Here is a 26,005-nt window from a genome sequence, read left to right on the forward strand (position 1 = left end):
GCAGATCGACCTTTCGGCAAAGACTCGTTAGTGAGATCTTAGCTACTCTCAGGCCACTCGAGATCGCGTTGAGATCCATGATCGTAAGTAAATTATAGGTCGCGTAAGATCCTATGCCGATCAGCTCATTGTAAGAAATAGAACACGTTCGATCGGCTTACGACAGGTCGACGATCTTCAGTTGGTCGGCGATCAGGGTCGGATGCGACCGTAGAGATTCATAATTCCTTGTCTTTATTAAGACTGAGATATCTTTGAACGCGTTCGTATTCATCCCTGATATGAAGAGACGACGGTCGTTTCCTGGCGACGATATTTTTACAAGTTCGATGAATACGATGCAGATGAAACTGTAAACTTTCGCTGCCGTTTCTCGAGCCGAGGAATCGCGCGCAAACGTCCGGTATTCGCCACACGTCGATTTTCTCGTCGTAGCCCGGCATCGAATCGTCGTCGAACTCGCGATCGTCGTACGGCCACAATTGTTCGGGGGCGACGAAATCGCCGAAAAGCTGCCGTCCGCCGCATTTTACGCCCGAACCGGGCTTCGCTTCGGGTAGCGCGTCTAAATCGTTTACGACCAAACGTAGATCGGACGTTAACAAGAACTGACTTAACGTTTTATCGATGTCGTTTGAATCGCACATAACTCGCGTTCCGATCGGACTTTTATGTAAAAACGCGAGTATATCCACGTAATCCATACATAGCTGGAACCGCGTGGATACTTTGTTATAATGAGCGACTCTTTTTAAATTGAGCACGTTTTCTAAATTATCGGCCGATTTGAACTGATGAAACTCCGTAACGATCGACGTGTCACAAAATCCGATAAGTTGCGTAAATCGTTCGTTCGTTTGGAAAGCTGTCAACATTTTCAGTCCGTGTTGAAAATCTGCGATGTATTTCTCGTCGGTTAGTCGCGAAATAGCAACTTTTTGATTCATCCATTGCGCTAGATTCACCTAGAGAAGAAAGGATTTATTACACGTGGCGATGTCAAGAGTTTTGAGAAGGAGAAGTAAACATTTCTTAATTGATTATTGTTCTACCTGTTTAACGACGCCGCGTCCGATTTCTTCACCGATCTTAATTTCCGATTCAATTTCATCGCAAGTCAACCACGGTCGACAGGAGTCCATTCCGGGAAGGCTGAACTGACCGTGTTCGCATTTCGGTCTGCATTCGACCTGCGCGACGTTGTTCTGCGGGTTACTGTGCAGGAAATTTTGTCGACATATTTTCGGTATCACTCGCGATTCATTGAAGTAATAGATGTATAACGTGACCATGAGTGACAGGAAAACTGGTAGAATCACGTGAAGAAGGTCCGTCATACACAATACCGCCAATGCCTTCATCTTCTTTCGATTGATACAAGATCTTTTAATCTTTGAAAAATTAAATCATAATCGTTGATAAAGTGAAGAATAAGTTATTCATGTTTTAAATATACATTAACGCATCAGAATATTGCAGTGTAAAAAAAGTTTGTTAAAAAATCAGCCCAAAATTTAATCAAATATATTTTTTTATAAGAAAAACGTTTTTCTAGCATTCTTAATTTCCAGATACATACACATATATTTACAACACGACGTTCGCTAAAAGACGGAGATTGTCAATTCTTCCAGGGAGGAACAGGCGGGTTATTTTTGGAACGATTCAATAATTTTTTTACAAACGTCAAAAGTGCTCAACGACCTTCAGTCTGAGGTACTCCTGGTACCGAAATGTGTTTTTACTCGCTCGCCACAGCAAGAATACGATCGATATGCAGTTCGAATCCCATAATTCTACACGTAAACCGCGATGGCATGGAGCAGTCAGTCCAAATCCTGATTTTACCGAAATGACGTCGGAAAGCGAAGCTCCTCATTTTACACTCCGTGAGAACAAACCCGGAAGTCAATTTTCTCACCGAGCCCAGGCCCAAAATGTGAAACATTGGATTAAATTTTACATGGAATCTTGTTGAGATTGAAGGGAAAATACAGCCAACCTATAATGGATAATTGATGCATTTTTGAAGATTCTTCTTTCGTGAAGCCTGAGCGGAGGAGTGAACCCTGGTACAACCAAAACAAGAAGGTAACTATCTCTGCTTTTGCCTTTAACTTAGTTTTTGCTGGGGTAATTGGCCACGGACTGCTCTATATTTAAGTAGTCATGATGACAGAAGCGTGTTAGGTTGGTGGGAAACGTTACGTTGTTGTTTTACCTTTTGGTTTGTAGTCAAATTCAATCATAATGTAGAGAAGGACAATATGAAAAAATGGCTAATGAAATGACATTGTAGTACTGTATGTAGGCTTGATTGTTCGAACTGAAAAATTATTTGATTTTGAAATTGGACTTGGTAAATCAATCAACAAGGCTTTAGAGGGCTCTAGGCCTAGATGATGAATAATAACCCTTCTTTGTGTTTTTTTGGCATTTAATTCCGTTCAGTTTCTCCTCTCTAAATTCTAACCTCTTCTTTTTGTTCTTTTGTGTATTCGCTTGTAAGCCATGATATCAGCATGAATTACATTTCAATTTATTTCATATTTAGGTCAGGAATGACTGAGTCTAGGCCCGCTAATTGATAGTTTTTATTTTCACAGTTGGATTTTGTGATATATGAAATTCATGCAGAATTGTAATTAGTTAATTTCTATCAGTTTAGGCAATAAGTGCATTTGAGGTTGGATGATAGTATTTTAAGGGCTGTAAAATGGTTAGTTTATGTGATGTATAGCAACTGAAATAAGGTTATAACAGGGTCCCTACAACTCCTTGAATCCTTGAAAACTCCTTGATTTTTGAAAATAATAATAACATTTGATAAAACACACTTTTGGAAGCCAGACAACTAGAACTGAACAGTCGGACATAGACAGCGCCTAATTATAAGTTACAAAATAGCCTCTCATTGAGTCGCGTATGGTTACAATACGATACACTCTCTGGGTTGTAACGCTGATGTAAAATTCCCACTTTGAAAATGAAAAAAATAAAGTCCAAACTAACAGTAACAGTTTCGTTGAGCTAGTTGCCCAACTGTTCAATCAAAATTAACGTTGATATTCAACATTTGTTTTGAGGAGTTTTCAAACCCTCAAACTTACACAAAAAGTAAAGCTCAATAAATGCAGCTCGTCTAAAATCCCGTCATGTATGGAGAGCTATCATGAATTGGATATAAAAAGGTACTGTGGATACAACCTGTTGCTATTCGAGCACTCTGTTGCTATTCGAGACTGATTTCATGAAAATCTCAACTAATTACTAGTTTATCGAACGAACACGCCCGACACCGCGACAGGTAATCGACTGGTTTATTATTTTTTTTCGCGACTAGGATACAATCATCAATTCAGCCACACCCACTCAAAAGATTTTTGTCTCTCCGGTGGCAGTGTGTACCGGTGGTGTACTGACAGCAGTATTACGTCGATTTCTCATAACCATCAATATTAGTCTGTGAATTATGCGTGGAATGTGAATGTTCTGTCTATATGTATTGTGTATATACGATGACTATAGTTTGATCGGCATCTTGAGGATTAAGTTCATTCGTTCGTTCATTCGTTCGTTCGTTCTGTTTATTAATGAAGTATTAAGCTCTGGTTCCGATTGAATGATGACGATGACGACTGTAAAGTCTTCAACGATACGACAGGAAATTCTCATCGACTCATCTGCTATTTCTAATCAGTGCGGTAGGTTTTGGGGGCCACTGTTGTTTAACTGCAATTAAGTCAGGGCGGCCACTTACTTGGAAATCAGGGAATTTTCTTTTCTTTAAAAAAGTCAGGGAATTATGTAAAAAAAAGCTAAAAGTCAGGGAAATATGATGAGATTGTTTGATCGCACATAGAATCAAACAGTTTACATCAATGTTTTACGTATTTGACTGTGTTAATTGATTGGATTCGAGTCAGGAAAATCAATGCGCATGTCAGGGAATAGTCAGGGGAAAAAGCAAGTCAAATGATATTGTGAACGATGGCTTAAACGAGTCTGGTCCACTTCGCTTATCTGGAGCTTGATTTTGATATGTTGTTGATGTGATGGAAATTTCAGGCCATCATTTGATTGACACCTAGGTGTTAGTTATACGACATCACGTATAGACATTTGAATACCTAACACTAGTGACTGAAATATTAAATCCAAATATGGAGAATGCACACACATCCCGTAGAGACTTAATTCGTTATATTTAGTTAATATCAGATGATGTATCGTTGTTTAGAGAGTTCAATGAAACGCATCCGAAGCGGATTTCGAGCCGTTTTTTTTAAAGCTGGATCATTTGTTTTTCATTTCCGCGACGTTCGATCGCTTCAGTTCGATGAGCGCTTTTCCATTTGAAAATCAGTTTTTACCGATGAAACTACAACGATATCGTCGTCGCTTTTGTTAGCTCAATCGTTAAATAGGCAATTTACATTTAGTTTCCGCAATTAAATTTTCAGCGCTGCTTGCGCAGTGTCGAGAGACCATTATTGCGTTGCTAATGAGAATCTTGGAGTTTGTACGACCGAGCGTCAATTAATAATACATTATACACAACACACTCCGAACTGTTCGCGTTGTCTTATGAAAAATGACTCAATTCTTATTTTGATGATCTTTATTTGCCGATGACATTTGTTGATTTAGTCAAATACTCGTAGATATCTCGGGAATAGAACATATCATTTCGGCCTATTTATAGATGATTTTTAAACACTACTCATAAGAAAGTATGTGTTCTCTGTGCGCATTACTTCGTAGCAGGGAGGTAACTGCTGCCGCGTAATACATACTACAAAGAAAGTTCTGTGTTGCTCGCGATTTTATCCATTGTCGATGGGAAGAAAGTATTTAATGGACGAAAATCGTATAAATGTCGCCGTATAAATGGAATATGCAGTGTTTAGCCGGGCGGATAGAAAAAGATCGTAGTTTACCGTATGGCTTCGATAAGAGTTTATTATCGGCTTGGGCTGCCGAGAACGCCAAACTGGAAAAATCACAAGGTTAAAAATGATAATTATTCGATGCAGACAGCTCTATTTTTAGGTTAACTACGCACTTGTATTATGTTTTAATGTTTTTATAAACAACTGTTGCGTGTTATTGTTTTAAATACGGCCGAGGGATAGATTTCATATTCCGATATATGATCAACGCGTTATGATTGGAATTTCATTCGTAATTAATAGAGAAGGGTCGTCCACTTAGTTTATCCTTTATATACGGTTTGCGTTATTTCATTTCAGCTAAGATGTCAGAATTACAGGCCACCTTAGAGTTCCAAGTAGAATTCGGTAAATTCTACAACGTGGATCTTTTCCAAAGAGGGTAAGTAAGATCGTATCTCGTAGCCAACCCTATCGTTGGGGAAAGTTGAACTTTTTTTGCATACAAGCAAAAGCGCATAGTTATATTCAGGGGTCCTGGGATAACATGGTTCCCACACAGAACAGGGAAATTGGGAAAAACTTTGGAATTTTGAAATGATAATTCCCGGTTTGGAAATTTGAGAAATTTTCCTCAAATCAAGGAAATATTTGGGAAATTCATTATATTTCATGTATTGTATTTGCCAAGGTCATCTTTCTTCAGCGATTTCCCTTGAAAATCACCTTTATCAGCCTGTTACCTCCAAAATGTTGACTGTAGCATGATGATATGTGTTCATTTCCATTTGGGAAAATTGAAAAATCACCCGTGAAATACTTGGGAAAAACTTGGGAAATTTAAATTCATATAACTGTGGGAACCATGGGATAATCTTAGATGCAAAGAGAAGCAATAAATTCTTACGGTTTATCAAATCATCCGATCCTCATTTCCCAGCAATTTGGCCTCGAATCAAGCACTGTTAGACAAGAAACATCAAAGACAAACTTCAAATACAAACAAACTCCTGTGGAAATCATTCTGTATTCGCATACTTCGTGCTGCAGGTTGCTTTTATAAATCGTCGACAATAATTTCATTCTTCGTTTATTTATTGCAGAAACTACCAGTTAAGAGTCGGTTTACGAGCTTCGCCGAAAGCTCCGGTGAAAGTTGAAGTGTCGATCCCGAGAACTCACGATCAACCAGGTAAATAAAACTCGAAACAGACAATAGCCGCGATCGCGTGCAGTAAGCGGTTTGTTGTGGGCCAAATTTGGCCCGTGCCAGACAAGCCCCCTCCCCGCCCCCCGGGCCAATCGTTCACTCTGTTGCCAATGAATGCGTGTTTGACCCGCCCAAAAAACATCTGACCAGGCCCTCGACAAATTCTAGCAGCCGTCAAATTATTGCCCTCGAATGCTTATCGGTTCTGGAAGTTATTCACTCCACTTGCCACAGCATCAGTTGTAGCATCAAATGAGTGATGCGCAAACTAATTAAACACTGGCCAAATTCGACTTTGGTCCGGACCAGTTTGACTCAGACCAAATCGTTTAATCGTGATCGCGGCTTATAGAACGCATTGTCTATTGTTGAGTAAAAAGAATTAACGTTATCGTTTCCGCTGTTATTCTTTATATTTAAACGAACTGATGGGAAAAACAAATTATGCCATTTTATTATTTAATAATTGATATATTTCAGTAAGCGAGCAGGTCGCTCCAGCTGCTATTATAAACGGTATAGGCATCACGAAAACATTCGAAATCTTGTACAGAAACGAAGACGTCGCGCTGAACGATGTTATGATGTTTCGAGTTCACATGCTCGTCGACAGTTTGAAAGTGAGTTGAGAAAGTTGTAATAGACGACAGCTCGAGATATCCGATAAGATTTAGTCCTCGAATCTGCATGAATTAGATTCGGCAGAGAGTGGGTGAATCGTCATCGATTCATCAGTGATTCATCTGTCAATCTGATCATCGGCAATTATTTACGTGAAAATTGGATAGTACAGCATGACAGCAGCAGCAGCTGCAGCAGCTGCAGCAGTGACACTGCTCTTGTATTGATGATGAATATCAATTTTCATCGTGTGAACCTGGTTATGGTCGCCACAGTTACTGTTGTTCAGGCGTGTTGTGTGTAAAGACTGTCCAGGAAACTTAGGATTATTACAGGCCTTTAATGAATGTCAAATCAAAATCAAATTAAGCGAGCAGGGTTCCTGCAAATCAGCCTGGGCCGGTTGCATAGTCATGGCTTAGACTTAAGACCAGTCTAAGACCAACTTAGTTCTATAGCCAATCTAACAACTTAATACCAGTCTTAAGATTTAGACTGTGCAACTGGCCCCAGGGAATATAGGATTCCAAATTTCCTGCAGGCAAATCAGGGAATCTGGGCATTTTCTCATGAATCCGGGTTTTATCAGGGAAATTCTGAGATTGAAGATTCTTGAATCTTTCAATTTCATGCATAGGTCTTGCGATGAATAGTGATCTAAATGACAAGGTGCATACCCCTTCTGCAGAATGGATATGGCAGTGGTGAATTAAGGTTGGAGCACTGGGGCACATCTCCCTCCTTGTGCCAGGAAACATGTGGACCTATCGGCGCATTGTGTCTTAAATCTTCAGGATGCCTCTAAAAGTGATAATTGGTGCTCCTCCCTTGAGTCCATGTCTGGAAATGTCCCTGTCTAGGAGATTGTTTCAGGCTTCTAAATTACATATCTCTGCCTTTCGATTTAGGGTTGCCCTGTTTGTCAAGACAGAGATCATCAAAACCTATAAATTTGACACTAACCTACTCAGAAATTGCATCTTTTTAGACAAATTTCTTCTCTAACACCGAGGGGAACCCTGCTTGCAGCGTGACCGCTTTAGGCCTATCTGAGAAATACCCTTGTCTGGATCCTTGTAATTTACCGTAGATCTGTGTGTGTGTAGATGATTGATATACTGGGTTCAGAGCCGCGCCCGTTATCATATCGTGTGTATTATCTATCAGCGAATTAGGAGCCTTGTTATCGTTATATCCATTTAATGAATAATTGATGAATTTGATGCCCTTTTCCTGTTCTGCATCAGTGATAGGAAATGAGGGCAATTTACATGTTAGAAAATTGTATCTGATATTGGAAGCGTGAATATTGTTATCTATCCTACTGGATAGTATTTTTATTATATCCATATATCCAGGGTCCTCATATTCATTCCTTGATTCCCTGAAAACTCTTCTAAATTGAAAAAAACCTCAGTTTCCTTTACTTTGATTCTCCTCCAAAAAAACTCTTAAATTCAGATATAAATGTACCGGCATAATCAACAAAACCAACAAAAGTACCCGCAGAATTTATAAGGGAACGCACGTTGTCTATCTACTATCTAACCAGATGATAGGACTAGTCGTACATAAATATCTCGTCAGAATACTACGTGTATGTAAATGTCTTCAGGATTTTATATTTTCGTCTCGAATATTCCTTAAAAAGTCCTCAAATTCTGGAATGATGATTAAACATTATGAACCCTAAGCACCATAAAACAGGAATATGTATTTCCTTAGTGTCCTACTGAAATTATGCACCGATTGAACCAGCAGCAGCAGATCCCGACACACACAGACGTTTAATTGTTTAGATGCTGACTTGGTTTATCACTTCAATCGAATCAATCGAATCAATCGAATCAATAGATAGTGTAGACAGATTTCACATTAACAGCATTGAATAGCAGACTACAATACGTAACACTCTGATTGACGACTGATGAGATTATACACTGTCATTTGATACACGCTGATATATGTTGTCTACTGGTTTTCCAGATTGAAGACAGCATCGAGAAAGCTGATTTTCATCTCGTTATCGAATTATGGTTCACTGATGAAGATATCGGGTATGTACGAATCAATGAAACATGGTCGGTGTATCACGACATCGCTGAATATCGCCTACAGAAAGGTCAATCGCAGTCACTGATATATCGATGCATTCAGCGCTAGTAGTTGTAGTTGTAGATCTGTGTTTTGCTCGCTTACTGTTAATGGAGACGTGATATAGTATTCATTGATTAATGAATATCTGAAATGTCAACTTCCCGTGTAGCATTTGTTTATCACCTGCGACCAGTTGGACATTCCAGCGACCAGTTGGACAGTCCTGGGTGTCAGTTGGACAGTCCTGGGGTCTGTTGGACAGTCCTGGGGACTGATGCACAGTTCTGGGTCCAGTTGCACAGTCCTGGGGTCAGTTGCAAAGTCACATTTGATACCAGTATTAAGACCAACTTAGTTAGCCAATCTCACAAATTAAGACCTTTCTTAAATCGGCCTGTCTTAAGATTTAAGACGATCTTGGGACAAGTCACGACTATAGAACCGGTCCCGGGGTCTTTAGATTTAAGACCAGTCTAAGACAAGTCAGCCAATGTAGAAACACTTAGAGACACTCTCATGATTTAAAACCATTTTCAGATTTAAATCTGACTGCATTTGGGGCCTCAAATGAGGGGCAAAATACTTTGGGAACATGTTAAAATTTGTCAGTTACCATAATTACTCGTTGTATGGCTTCCTGTAAAGAATTTTATTGATATGATACCCATTGTATAAAGCTGGGTTCTGTATTGATAGTAATGAACGTCACATTTTTCAGGCGAAACGACCACGATAAACTACAGTGTGAAAGTCAACGAGAATTCAAGATTCATTTCCAGGCGATGAAAGGAATTCATCATCACGTACCAGTAATATTTGATTATTTCCATTTATGCGCTGTATGCATGACAGTACATGGATCTCTGATCGCACTGCATCAACCTTACCTCAGGTAAATAACAACAAAACATTGTTACGATAAAAAACCGAAAAAGATTTTAATCGATACAGCATAGCTTAGAAATGAGGTACCAGCGCGTACAATTCAATATGGTTATTCTTAGTGAAAGTGAAAATTGATTAATTTTGAATGAAATTTGAACGAGGCTCCCAAATCTGAAAATCTTCATTTCTAAGATTTGCTTCCCAACTCGGTGTATGCCATGGTACCAATGAGAACAAATTCAAATTTAACCTAAATGTAGAAAAAATTAACTCAAGTAACCTGGCAAACCCTCACTTGCCACTTGCCAGTGCTAGTACGTCATTAGTACATGTTCAGAAAAAATCCTTTGCTTCAATTTTTGCTGTTGTTATTTTACGATTATCTTTTTCCGTGTGACGTTTATTAAAGATTTTGCAGCATTCCACCGAGCGCCGTGAAACCGACGTCTAAAACGAAGCCTCCGCCCGAACAGTCGACCATGGAAACCGTATTGTTCGGAACGAGACCGATTGCCGGGGTAAGAATTCGCTCATTCAAAAATCGACGTCTTACTAGAAATTTTTGGTCTAGTTTGTAGTTGTATAGTAGACTACCCCTAAATCGATACAGTTAGGACCAGGAATTTCTTTTACCCCATTATAGGCAGTTACAAAATTAGAAACCAAGTTTAGGAGAGTAAAGGATAGAAATTTGCTTACAAAACCACTGAACGCGTTCAAGTAATTGGTGTACAGTAATTGGGATATGAAAGCGATGCAGAAATATGAAATTTTCTCCTTTTAAACTCCTTGAAAACTCATTACATCCCGGAATGACTGATCATTAGGGACCCTGTATTTCTAGTCACAATTAGTGATTCGTATTAGAATAAACTGTGATTCCTACCAAATCTTCAGTCAAGATACAACATTTTACTTACTTCTTAATAATAATGGATGAAATAACATAACGAACAACATATGAATACAATGTATTTATATCTGGCATTTAATAAACAATCCACATGTTTTCTGCACCAGTTCTGATAGAATCTAACTTGGTTTTATTTATTTATAGTTTCATAAGTCGATAGTTGCGAGCGCGTTGAAGGCCGCGTGTAAAATACATCGCGATATTTGTAACGTTATTCTGTCGGCGTACGAAAGTTTGCAAGCTTCATACGAGAAATTTAACGAAAAAATGCCCCCCGAAAAACGAATTACAATCGGTAAGTGTTAACATCGTTTAAACACAAAATGACACGTGTTTAAATATTTATTTCCTTTGTTTCATAAATATTGCCGAAACTAAAACATCTATTTTAATTTCAGAGCATATAGAATGTCATGAGAAATTAGAGAGAATAATGAAAGTGATACAGGTAAGGTTAACGTGATTCCCACAGCGCCGGGAAATACAGAACAACTTGGAAATATTTGGGAATTTAATAGAATATCCTCGGGAAATATTAGGTTACCATTGATAAATTTTACACTTCACGTAGCATCATTCTGGGATGTTAAATTATACTACTAGTTTTGTTAAGTTTATTCGACAATCTTAAATCAAATGTATAAAACAAAATAGTCTATACAAGCGTAAGGTTGTTATGAAAATCCACGAAGGATTGTCTACTTAAAAGCCACTGAAGTCTATGTATTGTACATGACTGTAAGATGACTAGGCGAATGTCGTATTGATTTTATTCGTATATTTATATATAACAGAGTTTTGATGATGATGAAGATTTATTGCAAACTGCTAACACCGATGTTGCTCAATTAAGCGCTGAGAATATGATATTGTGGAGTCAATATTTAGAATTGGTCACATTCAATGATACCGTTATGTTACACTTAGCTCAAGAACATCACACAGCTCGGGTAAGTTATAATTATCTTCACAGGTTATATAACTCCAGGTAGCTTTTATCGAGCGGTTTCAAATTTAGATTCATTATCGACCAGTTTTGACCTTAACCCGAGGGTAAATTCAATTGAGTCATCCATAAAACTGTCACTAACTTTATCACCTCAAGCAACAGTTATTTCCTTCATTTTTCATTATTCCTAGGACAATTTACCACAAGTATAATTTATTGTAATAATAATTGTATTGATTTAATGATGTTATTAACTTAAAATTCCTAAGTTTCCTCGCCCAACACGTGTTCACTACATGTGATATAAATCGTCTCTCAATCTTACGGCCACGTAAAGATTTTTCCCTATCGTAAATGATGAAATAAGTTTGTTATAAATGTTCTTCGGCAGGTGAAAAGATTTGCAGAAGCATTTTTCACCATGGAAGTGCCAAAACCAATCGTATTATCTACTTATGAACCGAGGTCAGTTGTTTTTTTGTGTGAATTCATGAGATATTTTATTGCGAGTGAATGGAAATAAAGATATCACCTATTTTGTTTATAGCATTCATGGTCACGCCGATTTCTACACTATCGTAAAGAATTCTGCATATTTTCAAAATTTAACCCCGCTTGCTTTGGAATGCGTTGAATTGGATGGTGATTGCAATTCATTATCTGTGATATTTGAAGACATATACACTGAAAGTAAGTTTGTCTATAGTTTCATATGATCATAGATAGTCTTCGTCTGCGGAACCTCTTTTCTAATGATCCTTTCGGAATTATTGAACTAATTGAAGATTAGATTGAAATGGCAATAATTGAGGCGTTTAAAACTGGGGCTGATTTCATAGAATAACCCAATACTGATTAAATGAATGTTAATGAGTTGATGTATAAACTGTATAGTGAAAAGCGCATTGGTCGGTGATTTAGGCAATCGGTCTTTCTCGTGTACTGGTACCCTTCAGAGTTTCTTGTTCGATGGTCCTTATTTGGCCCCTCTCCACTTAATCTGGAATAACCTGGAACTTATTAATCATGCCCTGTTTGGGTTGATTTAACCCGACAGTGTAACGGAATACTGACTATCTATATCTTGTTGAAATTGCAGACTTTCCAAAAGTTGCTGAAATAAGCGATTTCGGAGTATCGTCGTCATCAGCCGTAACGGATGCTTCATCGCTAACGCGTGACAATCGCTCAGAATCAGTTTCCACTCAAAGCAGCGACACGTCGGAAAAAAACAAGAGTCGTTCGAAACTTAAATTCATCAAGAACCGAAAACCAGAAACGTTGAAACGTCCGTCGCAGGCGTGCGCCGCGTCGGAGATCGCAGCCGACACGAATAAAACAACGCTAGTCGGATATCGAAAATTATCCGAAGATCATTACGTACCGGGCGTGGAGCTGGGTACGTTGAGCACGGACGTCGACCTCGAACAACAGAATAAACAGATGATCTACGCGGTATCGATGCCATCGTTGATCGCGCGAGCTAATTTAAAACGGCGTACTCACACCGGTTCGATGCCCGACCTGTCGCAGACGCTCGTCGACTCGGACGCTTCGGTTTGTAAGAATAACGCGTCGCGTTCCGTGTGCGATTCCGACTCGGAACTATCGTCGTTATCGGGAAGTATCCGTAGTCGTAACGTCCGTCCGTTCACGTATCATGAGGACTGCGACCGAGAACGCAGCGATAGTCGAGTTACGTTCAACGAAGACGACGTCATCATCAACGGCGTCGAAATGGACCCGCAAGGACCGCTGGTGTCGACTCCGATGAAAGTCGCGTCGGAGAGTCGTAATTCGATCGATAAAGCCGGAGCGCACGATCTTACGAAAAGCGAATTCGATATTCTCGTCAATTGTATATCGGACGCTCTCGGCGAAAAAGAGGAAGGAGTCGTACTCGAAAACAAACAACTCGTCGACGATACCGATAAAACGATCGTAAGTTCATCGGATTCCGGGATATCCGGCGCTCGAACCGGTAGCAGCAGCGACGAACTTCCTTCCGAATCCGGCGCTACGAAAGCTTCGTCGATTATAACCGAGGACGACACGGAATCGGTATCCGGGTCAGTATCCGAGTCGGTATCCGGCGGCGGTGCGATGACAGAAGAGGAACACGAGTACACCGTGCTCGAATTACTACGCGAGGAATACATCAAAACCAAACAACAGAATCTGAGTCCGATTCATCGGAATAGTTGCGGCGCGAGCGTAGAAGACGCGGTCGTCGTTCGTTATCGTAAAAATACGAACAACACGTCGAGTCCAACTCCGTCTGCCGGTCAAACGTCGATCGGAGGCAGACGTAATTCGGCCGGTGAATTGTCGCGTCCGTCGTCGATGGTTTCGTCGATATCTAGTCCGGAACTGTCGGCGATGGCGCAATACGATCAACGCAATCGTTTAGTGAATATCATCGGTGATCGTACGTTACATTTCATCTCAAATAAAGAGGATCTGAAACGGCAGCTCAAATATAACGGCCATCTTTACAGGTTCGAATAATCTTGCATTAAATAATTCATTGTAGTGAACTTCGAATAGTCGACTAGTGATTGAACAGTAGTGTCGTTTGCTATTTTTGGACAAATTACTTCGGTTTAACTGACATTCAGTTTCACTTAGTTCATAAATAGTCGACTTACTACGATAAACCAAAGTTCACAAATGACTAAAAAGTTTAGACTATTAGTAATATTTTGAATGAACTTTTTAGTCTTAAAACAATCGTCGGATTTTACATTTATTGTGTCATCACGGATTCTGTGGATCTTACTGTTACATTGATTCTACTAGTTTGTGTTTACTTTTGGTTTTTGCCTTTTCAGTGATTTCTCAACTTTGCCCTCCAACATTCCATATTTTTGTCCACCTGCCTCATTTGACGGCGATCATGGAGTTCATCTTGTTGTTTGCGTACATGGACTCGATGGTAAGATTCTGCGATTCATCTGAGTCCATTGAAAACATGAACTGTAACCAATATCAACTAAAGCAAGATTTGAATTTAACTGAAAAGTCTTTCATTGATTTTATAGGTAACAGTGCAGACCTTCGTTTAGTGAGAACCTACATTGAATTAGCTTTACCTGGGTCGAAAATTGATTTTCTGATGTCGGAAAGGAATCAGGTTCGGAAAAAGAATCGCTGGGCTCAGTTATATAGACTGTGTATTAACTTTAACCCAGGGGTTAATGAAATGAGTTAACCCCCCTGAGCAGTCTATAAAACTGGCCACAGTTATTTTATGTTAGCTCAGTTTACATGTATTATGAATAGTAGGTTAGGATGACATGTAGTTCTAATAATCTCTTATAATTGTTTATTACAGCCTGATACATTTGCCAGTTTTGATGTGATGACTGATCGTTTAGTTGAGGAAATTCTCTACTACTTAGATATGTACTCAGTAAACCCATCACGTATTAGGTAAGGACATTTACACAAACACTTGGGCCCGGTTTTATACACCGGTATTATTACCTTTAACTCGAGGGCTAACTAAATTGAAAATGAATTAAGTTAGCCCCCGGATTAAAGGTACCGGTAATACCAGTCCATAAAATGGGCCCTGCTGATCGTACAGTAAGCTCCGCTCAAGTCGGAGGATCTGATTACCTTTGAAAACCGGTCAACTCGGATGTTTGTTGAAATATAAATCTGACCCTAGCCATCCAACTCTTGATATCGCTGTCTAATAGGACACATTTCCACCCTGAAAACAGACTTGAGATCGAAGTCTGCCGTAGATTATGAATCGATTGGTTTCTTTTACAGTTTTGTCGGTCATTCACTAGGAAATCTCATCATTAGATCAGCTTTGAGTCGTCCAGAATTAAAGCATCTTCGCAGTAAAATGTATACATTACTATCATTATCCGGGCCACATATCGGTACCTTGTACAACAACAGTGGATTAGTCAACATGGGTATGTAAAATGCTGTTTCTAATTTCAAAGCTTTGAGATTTGTGCACTAGACTGTCAGTCTATGTCAAATGTCAGTTACTTACTATCTACTGTCAGTTGTGTCTGCCTCTGTAAGGTTGCAACTTGTAGAACTAACCTGAGTTGGCCAAAGACAATTGAAAATTATTGAGCATGAGTTTACTCCTGCGGAACCGTTGAATACTGGTCCAGTTGAATTAGATGTCCTTCTCGTCTTTAAACAGGAATGTGGTTCATGCAGAAGTGGAAGAAATCCGGATCACTTTTACAACTTTCCATGAAAGATCATTCGAATCCTCGTCAAACATTCCTCTATCAACTCAGTCAGAAACCAGGTATTTAGTGAATACAGTTACCGTATGTCTTACCGTGTTCTAAGTTTGTAACATGAATATCTCTTGTTGTAGGTTTGGAATTTTTCAAACAAGTTCTCCTCGTTGCTTCTACTCAGGATCGTTACGTACCTTATCATTCCGCTAGGATTGAACTTTGTAAAGCTGCCATGAAGGACTCCTCATCAATGGGTAAGGATCACTCTCCGTTCGAAACAAGTTTACACAAATCACTTTCATTATCAATGGTCTAGTGTATACCATTGAACCACTGGGAGTCTGCTATGTGCAGTAAACCTCGCCAAACTTGAGAGAAACTGTGACTGGCGAAATAGCATGTCTGATGCAGCCAAGTTCGACTTAAGGAGTGGAAAAATAAGATAAGAATAGTCAAATCAGCTTAATCTAATCTGATATAATTCACGGTTCACCTAGACATAAATGTTTGTAATATGATGTGAATTTTACTGTAATTTCGTTTTTGTTCCAATTAGATGGGCAAGTTTTACTGCATTAGCTGAAGTTTTACGTCATGCAATTATTGAGTTACGACGTAAACTATTTCCTGTTGCAGGTGAAGTTTATGTAGAAATGGTCAACAACATTTTGCAGCCGGTCGTTAAAGATACGAATATAACAGTTGTCAGATACGATGTATTCCACGCCTTACAGAATACGGCGAACAATCTGATTGGACGAGCCGCTCACATCGCCGTTCTCGATTCGGAACTATTTCTCGAAAAGTTCATCAGCGTTTCCGCGTTGAAATATTTCAAATGATCGTCAGTCATCTCGTTTTGATAACGTCTCTGTTAGTTGTTGAAAAACTTGCCAAACTATAAAAAGAATTATTTGATAGAAGTTTATTTTTTGAAGAAAGTTGAAGTTATGTATATTGTATAGTTTATAGATATATGATATATAAGTGGGTGGAAAATATGCGTTTGATTTGTGTGTATGTTTGTTTGATGTTTGACAGGACTTGAATGAAAGTCATTGAACCGTTTTAAGCATACACTAGGGTAGATCTAGGTATATCTGGCGACTGTGATCTATTAAGCGGGCACTTTCCAAAAGACGGGCAATAAGACGTATTGGCCAACGCTAGAGCCATAGGAGCAAGAGGAAAATGAGGGGAATCTTGGAAATCTTTTCGATTTTTGCTCATTACAGAATTCTTAGTGTCTCTTGGGACCTAGTTTTGGTGATACTTTTCTGATAAAAAAAAGTCACAGATGTAGGTGGTAGAACAGCATTTTTACGAGCAGGCATAATTTCTAAAAGAACACTTAGAAATTGTGACCGTTCTAACATCTGCCTAGATCTGCCCTTGATACATACTTATCTGCTATTTTTGTTGCCTCTAAACACTACTAGTCTTAATTTTAATTAATAATGGTTGAAAATTGAAACATGTCAAGTAATTAAGCCAGGCACGCGCCTTTGCGATCATTGATGATACAATGAATTGCAAAGGTGTGCGCCTGGCTTTAGAAATAACCAACTCAGGGTTGTTGCATGAATCCTCTGCTTTTCAGTTTCCATTACTGTTTATTTGTAAAACCGGTGTTCTTTTGAATTTTGATGATTTCTGTATTTGAAGCACTTGCTACATGATATAGTACACATTCATTGTATTCAGCTTAATGTTTTGACTGAATAGTATTTAACAGTAAAACTACCAACAAACGATCAAACACACTTTAGGCCAGCTTTGATTTTAGGAAAATTGTGAGAATTCTCTTGAAATAATGTGTTGCCTCTTGTTCGACTGAATGTTTACTCTTCTATTGATACTCGTGTAAGAAAGAAAAATCTTATGCTAATTATGTAGTGTTAATGGTTTACTGCGCGTATGAAATCTTAAATGCTCGATAGAAATTGCCTTTTAATTGATTATAAAGTTTGCTCAATATTAGTTATGATATATTAGTGTTATTTTGACAATCTTATAATTCAGTTCGGTGTCTGTATGAAGTTTGATTTGATCACGAGCCCCTAGGGCATTCGTTGGGCGTTCGTTGTGGCATGTGAAGATGGTTGATTTTCTCACTTTCCTGTTGAGATGAATTCTATTGGCTTCGCTGATTTCTAATCGATGGAGAATGTTTAATAAGATGATGGGACCAAGTTTTGTTATGTATGTATAGTTGAATTAAAAGTGATTCCGGATCCAGTTCCACAGTTGTGACACTGATTTCTGAGTCGCGACTGTGGAACTGGATCCTGATATATAGAGGTGGCCTTTGCATATTAATCCACTCTCGGGGATCGTTCATAAACTATCCATGCAGAAAGAGTATTTTTGAAGGTCCTGCCTTGTGTATTGTCTAACTTAAACCCAAACATACGTATGCCAGTTGTAGTCGGATACCTCTTGTGTCATGGTCAATTGCACAAGTTAAACATGAAAGACTTGTGTAAACGAATCATCAAGGATTTTGTAGTCAACCTGGTCAAACAAGCAACGCAAAATACCAGTAAAACGCTTTCGACTGCGAGGTCCTACTTTTCGTATGTACTTCATGAACGGTCCCTTAGCGAGTTTTAGAATTTCTAATGTACATAATGTAAATTATAAATGCTGCTGGTAATTTTTTTAATCGTTATATTTTTGTCGTTATTCTGTACCTTATAATCATTATTATGTTTGTGCAATTCACGGACGTTGGAATAGAAGGAAGTTCCCAATAATGGAATGCCTCGTCTTTCAAGTTAGATTTCGTAGGTAAATTACCGTAGTTAGTCGCACCCGAGGTGACAGTTCATTTCAAACCATCCACTGAATACCGTAATTTACATACAATTACGATGTAGATTTACTTTTTACTGTTAACACACAACTGTTGTACAAATATATATAATATATATGGATAAAAACAACTCATCGAATGTATGATTAGTTTGTAATATATAGTTTTAGGAAAGAATGATATTTATGCTCTAGCTGAACTGATTCAGCCACGCTATATTTGAATAAAATGAAGAAAAAAAAAACGATCAAAATCTGTTGGGTCTTATCGTCAACAGGATGGCTTCTATGATGAAATTAGGGATGGATCTAGGCACATCCGAGATCAAAATGGCAATCGAATTAAAAATATAGATTTAACGGGCACTTTCATGAAAAGGGGTGTGTGCTGTGTTCAGGGATGGCAGAAGTGTGCACGGCTAAAATCTTCATCGCTTTTTATGAAGCTGTTTGTAAGAGAATTGTTTTATGATTACAGCTACAGTATTATTAGAAAGCTTCAATCAACAGAACACTTAAAATTATGAGTTCTATGCGACCACTCTGCGAATCATCAAAGATCCTTTAATGGAGTTAAGAAACCATACAGAACAGTGTTTCCGAGGGGTAAGGGCTCTTCCATTCTCTTGGTTACCAATGGTCATGATGTCACGGTTTGGCGACATGCCACACTATGCCACACTAATCAACCAGAACAACTAACACAATTTGAGTACAGCATACATTCTATTAACATTGTTAGAAAATTTATCTTTTTTCATTATATATAAACTGTACATGATTTCGTTTCTTTTTAATACATAATACAATAACCAACAACATATCCTCCTTCTCATTATATGGTAGAAACATGCTTCTTTTGGAAGTATTTCAATCATGTGTGCAGTAAATAGATGATATTCAAAGCAAAATATCTCCGTCACAAAAAAAAGATTAAACTTAAAATCAGCCATAAACAAATGCATTGTTTATTTCATCCTATTCTCTTACCACAATCGGTGGGACTAAAGTTTAAAATTACCCAGTAATTTCGAGTAGAAAAATGCATATCGTACTGAGGTATGTGACGCTATTATGTGACCAGGGACTCCAGTCTCGTGCCTCCTACCTGTGACCAATTTTGCTTTTAAGTAAAATTTAATATGGAAAATAATCTGCTGATGTCCGGTCACACTTAGCAAACTGACTAACTGACTGTATTACTCTTTCTAGGCTCAGGTCAAAGTAAAATCCATCTTTACAAATATTGACGCTACAAATTAAAGGCATGAATTATATTTGAGTAACAGATGTAAGGGTTAATGTTGGTTACATCAGTACATTCCCATATTTACAAGAATCAACACCTAAAATATTGTGCGTCTTATGAACTACCGGTAAATCTAACTAATTTTCAATATCAATTAACACAAACAATGCAAATTCCGAGAGGAAAGACCACGTTGAACTATTTTGCTTCGAACTAATTCGGATGCGGTTCTAAAAAGCAATCTTCAAATAAAAAAAGAAAAACAAAGTATTTTCGAAGACTTCGATTAAATAAGGCTTAGAAACAACAGTAAAACATAGTAACAAATAACACATAATACAATAAATAACCTGTGCATTGTCATATCGCCAAATATAATTTTAAAGCTATTCAAAAAAACATTAGTCTTGGGGGAAATTATAATGTATTAACTCAATTGGACAGCTTGATTCATTTGTATTGCATCAACTGATTTCTGTATTCAAGGATTATATTCATATATACGCATACTATATATTATATATCATTCTATTCAGGTATTACTTGAATGAGACCACTTAATTCCATAAATATGTTAGTGAGTTAGACCTATACTAGAAATAAAGTGTTGAACTGAAATCTTTTGATCATGCGTCTATATATGGAATACAATACAGCTGCCTTTCAGTATAGTGGTCAGGCTGATGTAATCAAGCGAAACATAGTTGAATTGAAAGCTTTAATTTTTCATGCTCATCTATTCTAAAACCCTACAGAATGTATTCATTTGATGTTTTTCATATTACAAGCCATTCGTTGATCAGGAAGAAGACAATGTACAGATCATCATTTCACAACTAATAAATACAGTAAACCTTGCCTCAAACAGGACATGGCTAACTCTGACTTTCTATCATATTTTCCGATCAATTTTGCTGGTCTCAGTTTATCCAGGTTTACTGTATGCTTTGCGTTGATTTCGAGTTCGTAAAATTATTACAACTGAATTCTTATCATCGATAAAGGCTGTTTATAAAGTATGTACACAAAATTACTCTCCTCCATCCATCAGGGGCGGATCATTTCTGATACAAAGGGTCCCTCCATTTGTGACCTTTCGTGTGGCAGCTTTATCTAAGAAATTTTTCTTTTGGGCCCCACCTTCCTAGATCTACCCCTGATGTATGCCACTTCAAGCGTTATGTTCATAGGGGGAAATGGTAAATTATTTCCACCCCCCTCAATGTGTACACATTTCATTTCATAATTCAACAGAAATATCACAGCTTTAAACAGCTTCAGTTTAACACACGTAAATCATCTACATTTTGACTAGGATTGCGCCAATGCTAATTAACAGGTACGCAGTTTTATGCACACTCGACAGACACACCTGTAACACACTTAATAGTTCTATAATAGTCTAATTATTATCAGTGATTATTAGCTACTACACTAGAGGACCGGGTGAATCTCGGGTTTCAGAATCTGTAGAATCCAGTAGTAACGGTGAAATGCTACGACTTTTCAAACTGGGATCATCGATGTCATTCATAAACAAGTGGACCTTCAATGAAAAATAATATGGACACATATATAAATAGTTGATGGTTAAGCTGGATGTTAACACAAGACATACAACATCACTTGATGTATCGCTAGAATTGACACAATCATTAGAATGAATCATTTTGGTTTTCTAGTGTCGCACACCGTGGAACAAAAACGGTTTTTTATGTTGGAAACATATTTTCCGACTGCTTTGTGTATCCGGCTTAAAGATTAACTCAAAGTTTAAAGATTAAGTCAAATTTCAACTACCGGGTCAGAACTGTGGAACATACTTCCCGAGTTCATTTTCAATAATTGATCATATCGCTCTTCGGAAAAAGGAGTCACATTTGAAAACGCTGTATTTACCTTATCTCTGAACTGCTGGCATATTTCTAAAGCTATCGTGAACAGTAAGATGGTGTCGTGAAGCCACGGAACTGTACATTCTACTTGATGCCTTGAACCTATCTCGTAATGCTGATTTTGATTAGGAGTTAAATGGTATATAGCTAGGATCAGTTTTTGAGCTTGTATATAAAAACTAAGAACAGTATTGTTTGGCACAGCAGGACTCAGGCTTTTCTGAAAATGATAAAAACAGGCATTTAAAAAAAAAGTTTCATCAAAGTGACGAAGACTGTGACTAAGATAAGAGACATTTCGATGTACCATGTTTCTATTGTGTATAAGATCTGTCAGTGTTTTTTTCTTCGGCAGTAACAGGCATTGTTTTCCCTCCATTAATAAGTGAATTATACGGTCGAAAAACTGAAATACGAGATCATTATTTATGATTTAGAATCTACAGAGTTTTATCAAAGTTAATATGCAATCTATAACAGAGACGCCGCAATGTTGTAAAAGGTTTTTTTCAATGGACATAATTAAAAAAGTGTGTTCTTTGTACAGTCAAACTTTTCATAGCTGAGACTATCATCATGTTGATGATGACTTATCTAAATAATGACTTACACTTAGTAAATTGAACTGGAAATATAAATTTGGACTATGGGACTAAAAAAATGACGCCTTAAATGATGTTACGACTTATATGATGATTACTAGACTGTATTGAATGTATGGAACTCACAATCAGTAATTCTTGGCCACCCTGGAAGGTATAAGTGTCTTCTTTACCGTAAATTTCATGAATAGCTTTGCATAAATAGTTTCCGGCATCTTGTATCTGAAAAATAGATAAAATGGTAAAATGTACGAACCAAAATATGTGTAGTTATCAATTATTGATGATCAAATTCTCTATAACAGAAAGGAAAGTCAATACATTTGAACAATGAAATGGATCAAGCATTTTCAGTTCAATTCAGCCATCAGACAAACTTCATGTTATTGTCTTGACAATGTAAGCTTAAAGTGTTCGATTCATAGTAAGTGGTAAAAATTTCTTGTTGATAGTTATTTTTGGGATTCAGTTTTACTCAATAGATATAGTATAATTATTTTTTTTAGCGGTTTAGCAGTTTAACCAGTATTCAGTAAAAACGAGTTGAGTCTATTGTAATGCCCTAAATGGATCTTAATGAATTTGATTATGTAAAAAAAAGTGATGTTCACACCTGTTGTAGACGCCATGGTTCACCGGGTTGAATAGCTGATCGGATTGGCAAGTTTCCATGTTTGTGCGTGTTTATACTGATGTTCTAAAAACAGGGCATCAAAAACAATATTATAATGCATGTCAAGAAGATATCGAATACAATTAATTTTAACGTCAACAATTCAATTTTCCAACATCAGATATCAAGTTACACTTGAACTTAAGTAAATAGTTCAAGAGCAGCTATTACTTTTTAATGGGAACTACTTTTAGGACAGGGGCTCTTCTCATCCAGCAAATAGTTTAAGGGCAATGTTAAATCGTTTTTATCAATCGATAGATAGTTCGAGAAGTTCAAGAACAAACATGAATTTTGGACAAACTAATCGATATATATATATATGAGAAAATTTTGAATTTTTACCAGCTCCAGATGCAATTTGTGTGACATCAAATATAATTATCCACACATCAATAATAAGGAAATCTGAATAACATTTGAACTGCGTTTGTGCTCAAGCGATAACAGTGTGGAAGGCTACAACTTTTTGCCTATTCTGATGAGTAAATTGCTTTCATTGTACTGGTATCAATAACACAAGAATTACTTACTGCTTCACATATGACGTCACCCATCAGCGTTACCATACATTTAACTGGTACGTCGCTGCAAAACATCGCAAACAAATACTCAAAAATACATCCTTTCGTTACAACGACAAAGACATGAGTTTGTAAAATCGCCCTCTATTTCCAAACTTAGACATACAACAACTTACTTTGAACTGGACAGAAGAAACTTTTCTGGCTTCACAATATTTTCTTCACCTACAATTGTTAACATATTAATTTAAAAACGAAACTTCATTAAGCGAAGACAGAAAATCTTGTACTATATATAAAGAATCAATAGAAGTCCTTGAATAACGGGAATATAGGGAACGAAAAAGAGGACACAAATTAACCTATATGTGGCAGAAAAATCAATACTCTCCACACCTGTTCCAATACATATTCATACTACAACGCACAGCTGTTTGTGCATTGATATTGTAGAATAATTATAGGGTAGGCCTGTTTAATGGCACAATCTTTGAGTTATTGATTGAAGATTTACCCGGATTGTCAGGATTCTGTACAGCAAATCTTCGACAACAATCCTGAAAATATCGATAATAAAAATCGGAGGCCTTTTAATAGATACTCGAATTATTAAACAAGTTTTTTCTCGAGTGAAATTAATTTTAATCAAAATTGATCATTAATAATTTATGATCTTACATTTACAATTTTTTTCAATTGTCGTATCACATTTTCAACTTCTTCTTCGATGAGCCATTTGAATTCTTGATACTAGAAATACACAAATTGATACAAATCAAATCAAAACATTTTAATCAGCTAGTGAAAACTATAGTACACCATAAGAAATTTGCTGAGAGAACTTTTAAATTTGCTGCTCCTGCACTTTGGAATGTTCTGCCTTAGTCATATTAGATCTAGTCCTACAGTTGAAACTTTTAACTCAAACCTGAAAACATATCTTTTTAAACGAACCTATTTATCTTAATGTTTATTTTAACAAATTGGCAATTTAACAATTTTGGTGACCTCACTAAAAAGAAAGAAAGCTACTTTTTTAACAAAGGGCACATTGTAGGAATCAATCCAAATTCACAGTAATACAGGGAAAAATAGTGACAGTAATTAATGGAATATTTTGCCTCATAAAACATTTCAAAAGTTTTCGAAGTCATTTTGAGTTGTTTCTGTCTTTTTTTAAAAATGGCATTTCAAGTTTTTTTTAGTGCCTCATGTGAAGTATATGAGACACCCTGGATCTGCACATGTCCTGGATTACTAAACAGTATCCTACACATGTTCATTTATGGCTAGACGCAATGGGAAATCTATTTAAAAATAGTCCAGGGACAAATCCAGAGTGTAGTAAATAAAGGTAGTAAGTACTTATGCAAAGTCAGGTGTTTTGTTATTAAATCACAATCGATTCTACAGTAGTTGTGAATTAACACATCTTTGTCATGTGTCTGTGTGCCATTCATTAGAATAGATTCTATAATTCAACTGTTTTACATTAACTAATGCAAAAGCGCAATCACTAAATTCAGTGTGGTCTAACAACAGTGACAGCAGTGTCTGAGTCACTTCGCATGGAGAATAAAATGCTTTAATATATAATTTTGATGACCTTATTCTGGCAAAGCGATTCTATCCGAGACCTAGACGAGGTGGACTGACGAGGCGGACGAGCCGGGGACCTCCTCCTCTGAGAAATCCGGCAGAGTGTCTTAACAGCCCGGTCTTATTTACAACATTATCGAAAAAAAATTGTTTTTACTCCCGGTCGGCTCGGTCGAAGATAGGCCTACTACGAGCGCCTAACAATAAATACATAAAAATAAATATTGTCCATTAAAGCAGAAATACTCTTTTAATTCTGAAATACCATGGATTCTTTTTCAGCTTGCTCCAGTATTTCTTTGGGGATATTTTTTCGGCGTTGGCTTGCCATGTCATTTCACACTTCTCAGGATGTTTACATACATGAAACCAGTGCTGGCTCCTAGCGGGCAGCCATCGACCTACCAGACACACTAACAACCGCCATCAACCGACACGATATTCCTGATCGGTATGCCACGGAGCGGGCCGCTTTGCGACATCAAGAGAAATAATTCAAAAGATTGTGCAGTTTTAGCACCGTCATCGTTGGAAAAGAATTGCTTTGAAAAAATTCTCCATTGAAACTGTGCCGTAACGAGTAAAAAGCCTTTGGGTATTGAGTGAATTTGATTTTCCGTCAAGAAAAGAAACGTCGTGCTTCGTTTTAAAGGCATATCCATTCAATAGGGGCGTGTCGATAATTTCTATTGGCTCAAGCCGCTGAAGCTATAACAATAACACAAGTGTTCAAATAACCCGAACGAACGGTGGTTTGTACTGTAATAAAGGCGTTACGTATATCTTATTGTAATCATGAGTAAATCTGATTTCGAACCCCTTTGCCAAAAACCGCCCCGCGTTATTGCTAAATTAACACTAA

At 37.5% G+C, this 26,005-nt stretch overlaps 3 protein-coding genes across 4 annotated transcripts; 1 reads left to right on the forward strand and 2 right to left on the reverse strand.

Annotated features, from left to right (window-relative positions):
* Nucleotide 1: 1 nt before the first annotated feature.
* Nucleotides 2-1,642, reverse strand: LOC141899674 (protein O-mannose kinase-like). The gene is made up of 3 exons (XM_074786104.1): nucleotides 1,580-1,642; nucleotides 1,053-1,391; nucleotides 2-965 (listed from the first exon to the last, which is right to left on the reverse strand). The coding sequence occupies exons 2-3, from the start codon at nucleotides 1,359-1,361 to the stop codon at nucleotides 219-221; spliced, it is 1,056 nt and encodes a 351-aa protein (XP_074642205.1). The 5' UTR covers nucleotides 1,362-1,391; nucleotides 1,580-1,642; the 3' UTR covers nucleotides 2-218.
* Nucleotides 1,643-1,900: 258 nt separating this feature from the next.
* Nucleotides 1,901-18,841, forward strand: LOC141899516 (protein FAM135A-like). Its single transcript, XM_074785880.1, has 20 exons — nucleotides 1,901-2,091; nucleotides 5,253-5,334; nucleotides 5,996-6,084; nucleotides 6,583-6,722; nucleotides 8,710-8,780; nucleotides 9,539-9,712; nucleotides 10,124-10,223; nucleotides 10,763-10,913; nucleotides 11,017-11,066; nucleotides 11,413-11,568; nucleotides 11,959-12,032; nucleotides 12,115-12,257; nucleotides 12,667-14,065; nucleotides 14,399-14,502; nucleotides 14,609-14,700; nucleotides 14,902-14,999; nucleotides 15,348-15,499; nucleotides 15,742-15,852; nucleotides 15,925-16,041; nucleotides 16,424-18,841. The coding sequence occupies exons 2-20, from the start codon at nucleotides 5,258-5,260 to the stop codon at nucleotides 16,627-16,629; spliced, it is 3,504 nt and encodes a 1,167-aa protein (XP_074641981.1). The 5' UTR covers nucleotides 1,901-2,091; nucleotides 5,253-5,257; the 3' UTR covers nucleotides 16,630-18,841.
* A 484-nt stretch (nucleotides 18,842-19,325) lies between these two features.
* LOC141899497 (protein rogdi-like) lies at nucleotides 19,326-25,503 on the reverse strand. Of its 2 annotated transcripts, XM_074785853.1 has the most exons (10): nucleotides 25,409-25,503; nucleotides 24,223-24,294; nucleotides 24,059-24,101; nucleotides 23,721-23,769; nucleotides 23,554-23,608; nucleotides 22,961-23,044; nucleotides 22,474-22,569; nucleotides 22,053-22,151; nucleotides 21,750-21,965; nucleotides 19,326-21,396 (listed from the first exon to the last, which is right to left on the reverse strand). In XM_074785853.1, exons 1-10 carry the CDS (start codon nucleotides 25,472-25,474, stop codon nucleotides 21,280-21,282), a joined length of 897 nt encoding a protein of 298 aa, XP_074641954.1. In that variant the 5' UTR covers nucleotides 25,475-25,503; the 3' UTR covers nucleotides 19,326-21,279. The 2 variants fall into 2 exon arrangements, with proteins under 2 accessions (XP_074641954.1, XP_074641955.1); XM_074785854.1 differs by lacking the exon at nucleotides 22,961-23,044.
* Nucleotides 25,504-26,005: the final 502 nt, after the last annotated feature.

Source organism: Tubulanus polymorphus, chromosome 2 (assembly GCF_964204645.1).
Source record: "Tubulanus polymorphus chromosome 2, tnTubPoly1.2, whole genome shotgun sequence".
In the NCBI taxonomy this organism is placed as follows: domain Eukaryota; kingdom Metazoa; phylum Nemertea; class Palaeonemertea; order Tubulaniformes; family Tubulanidae; genus Tubulanus; species Tubulanus polymorphus.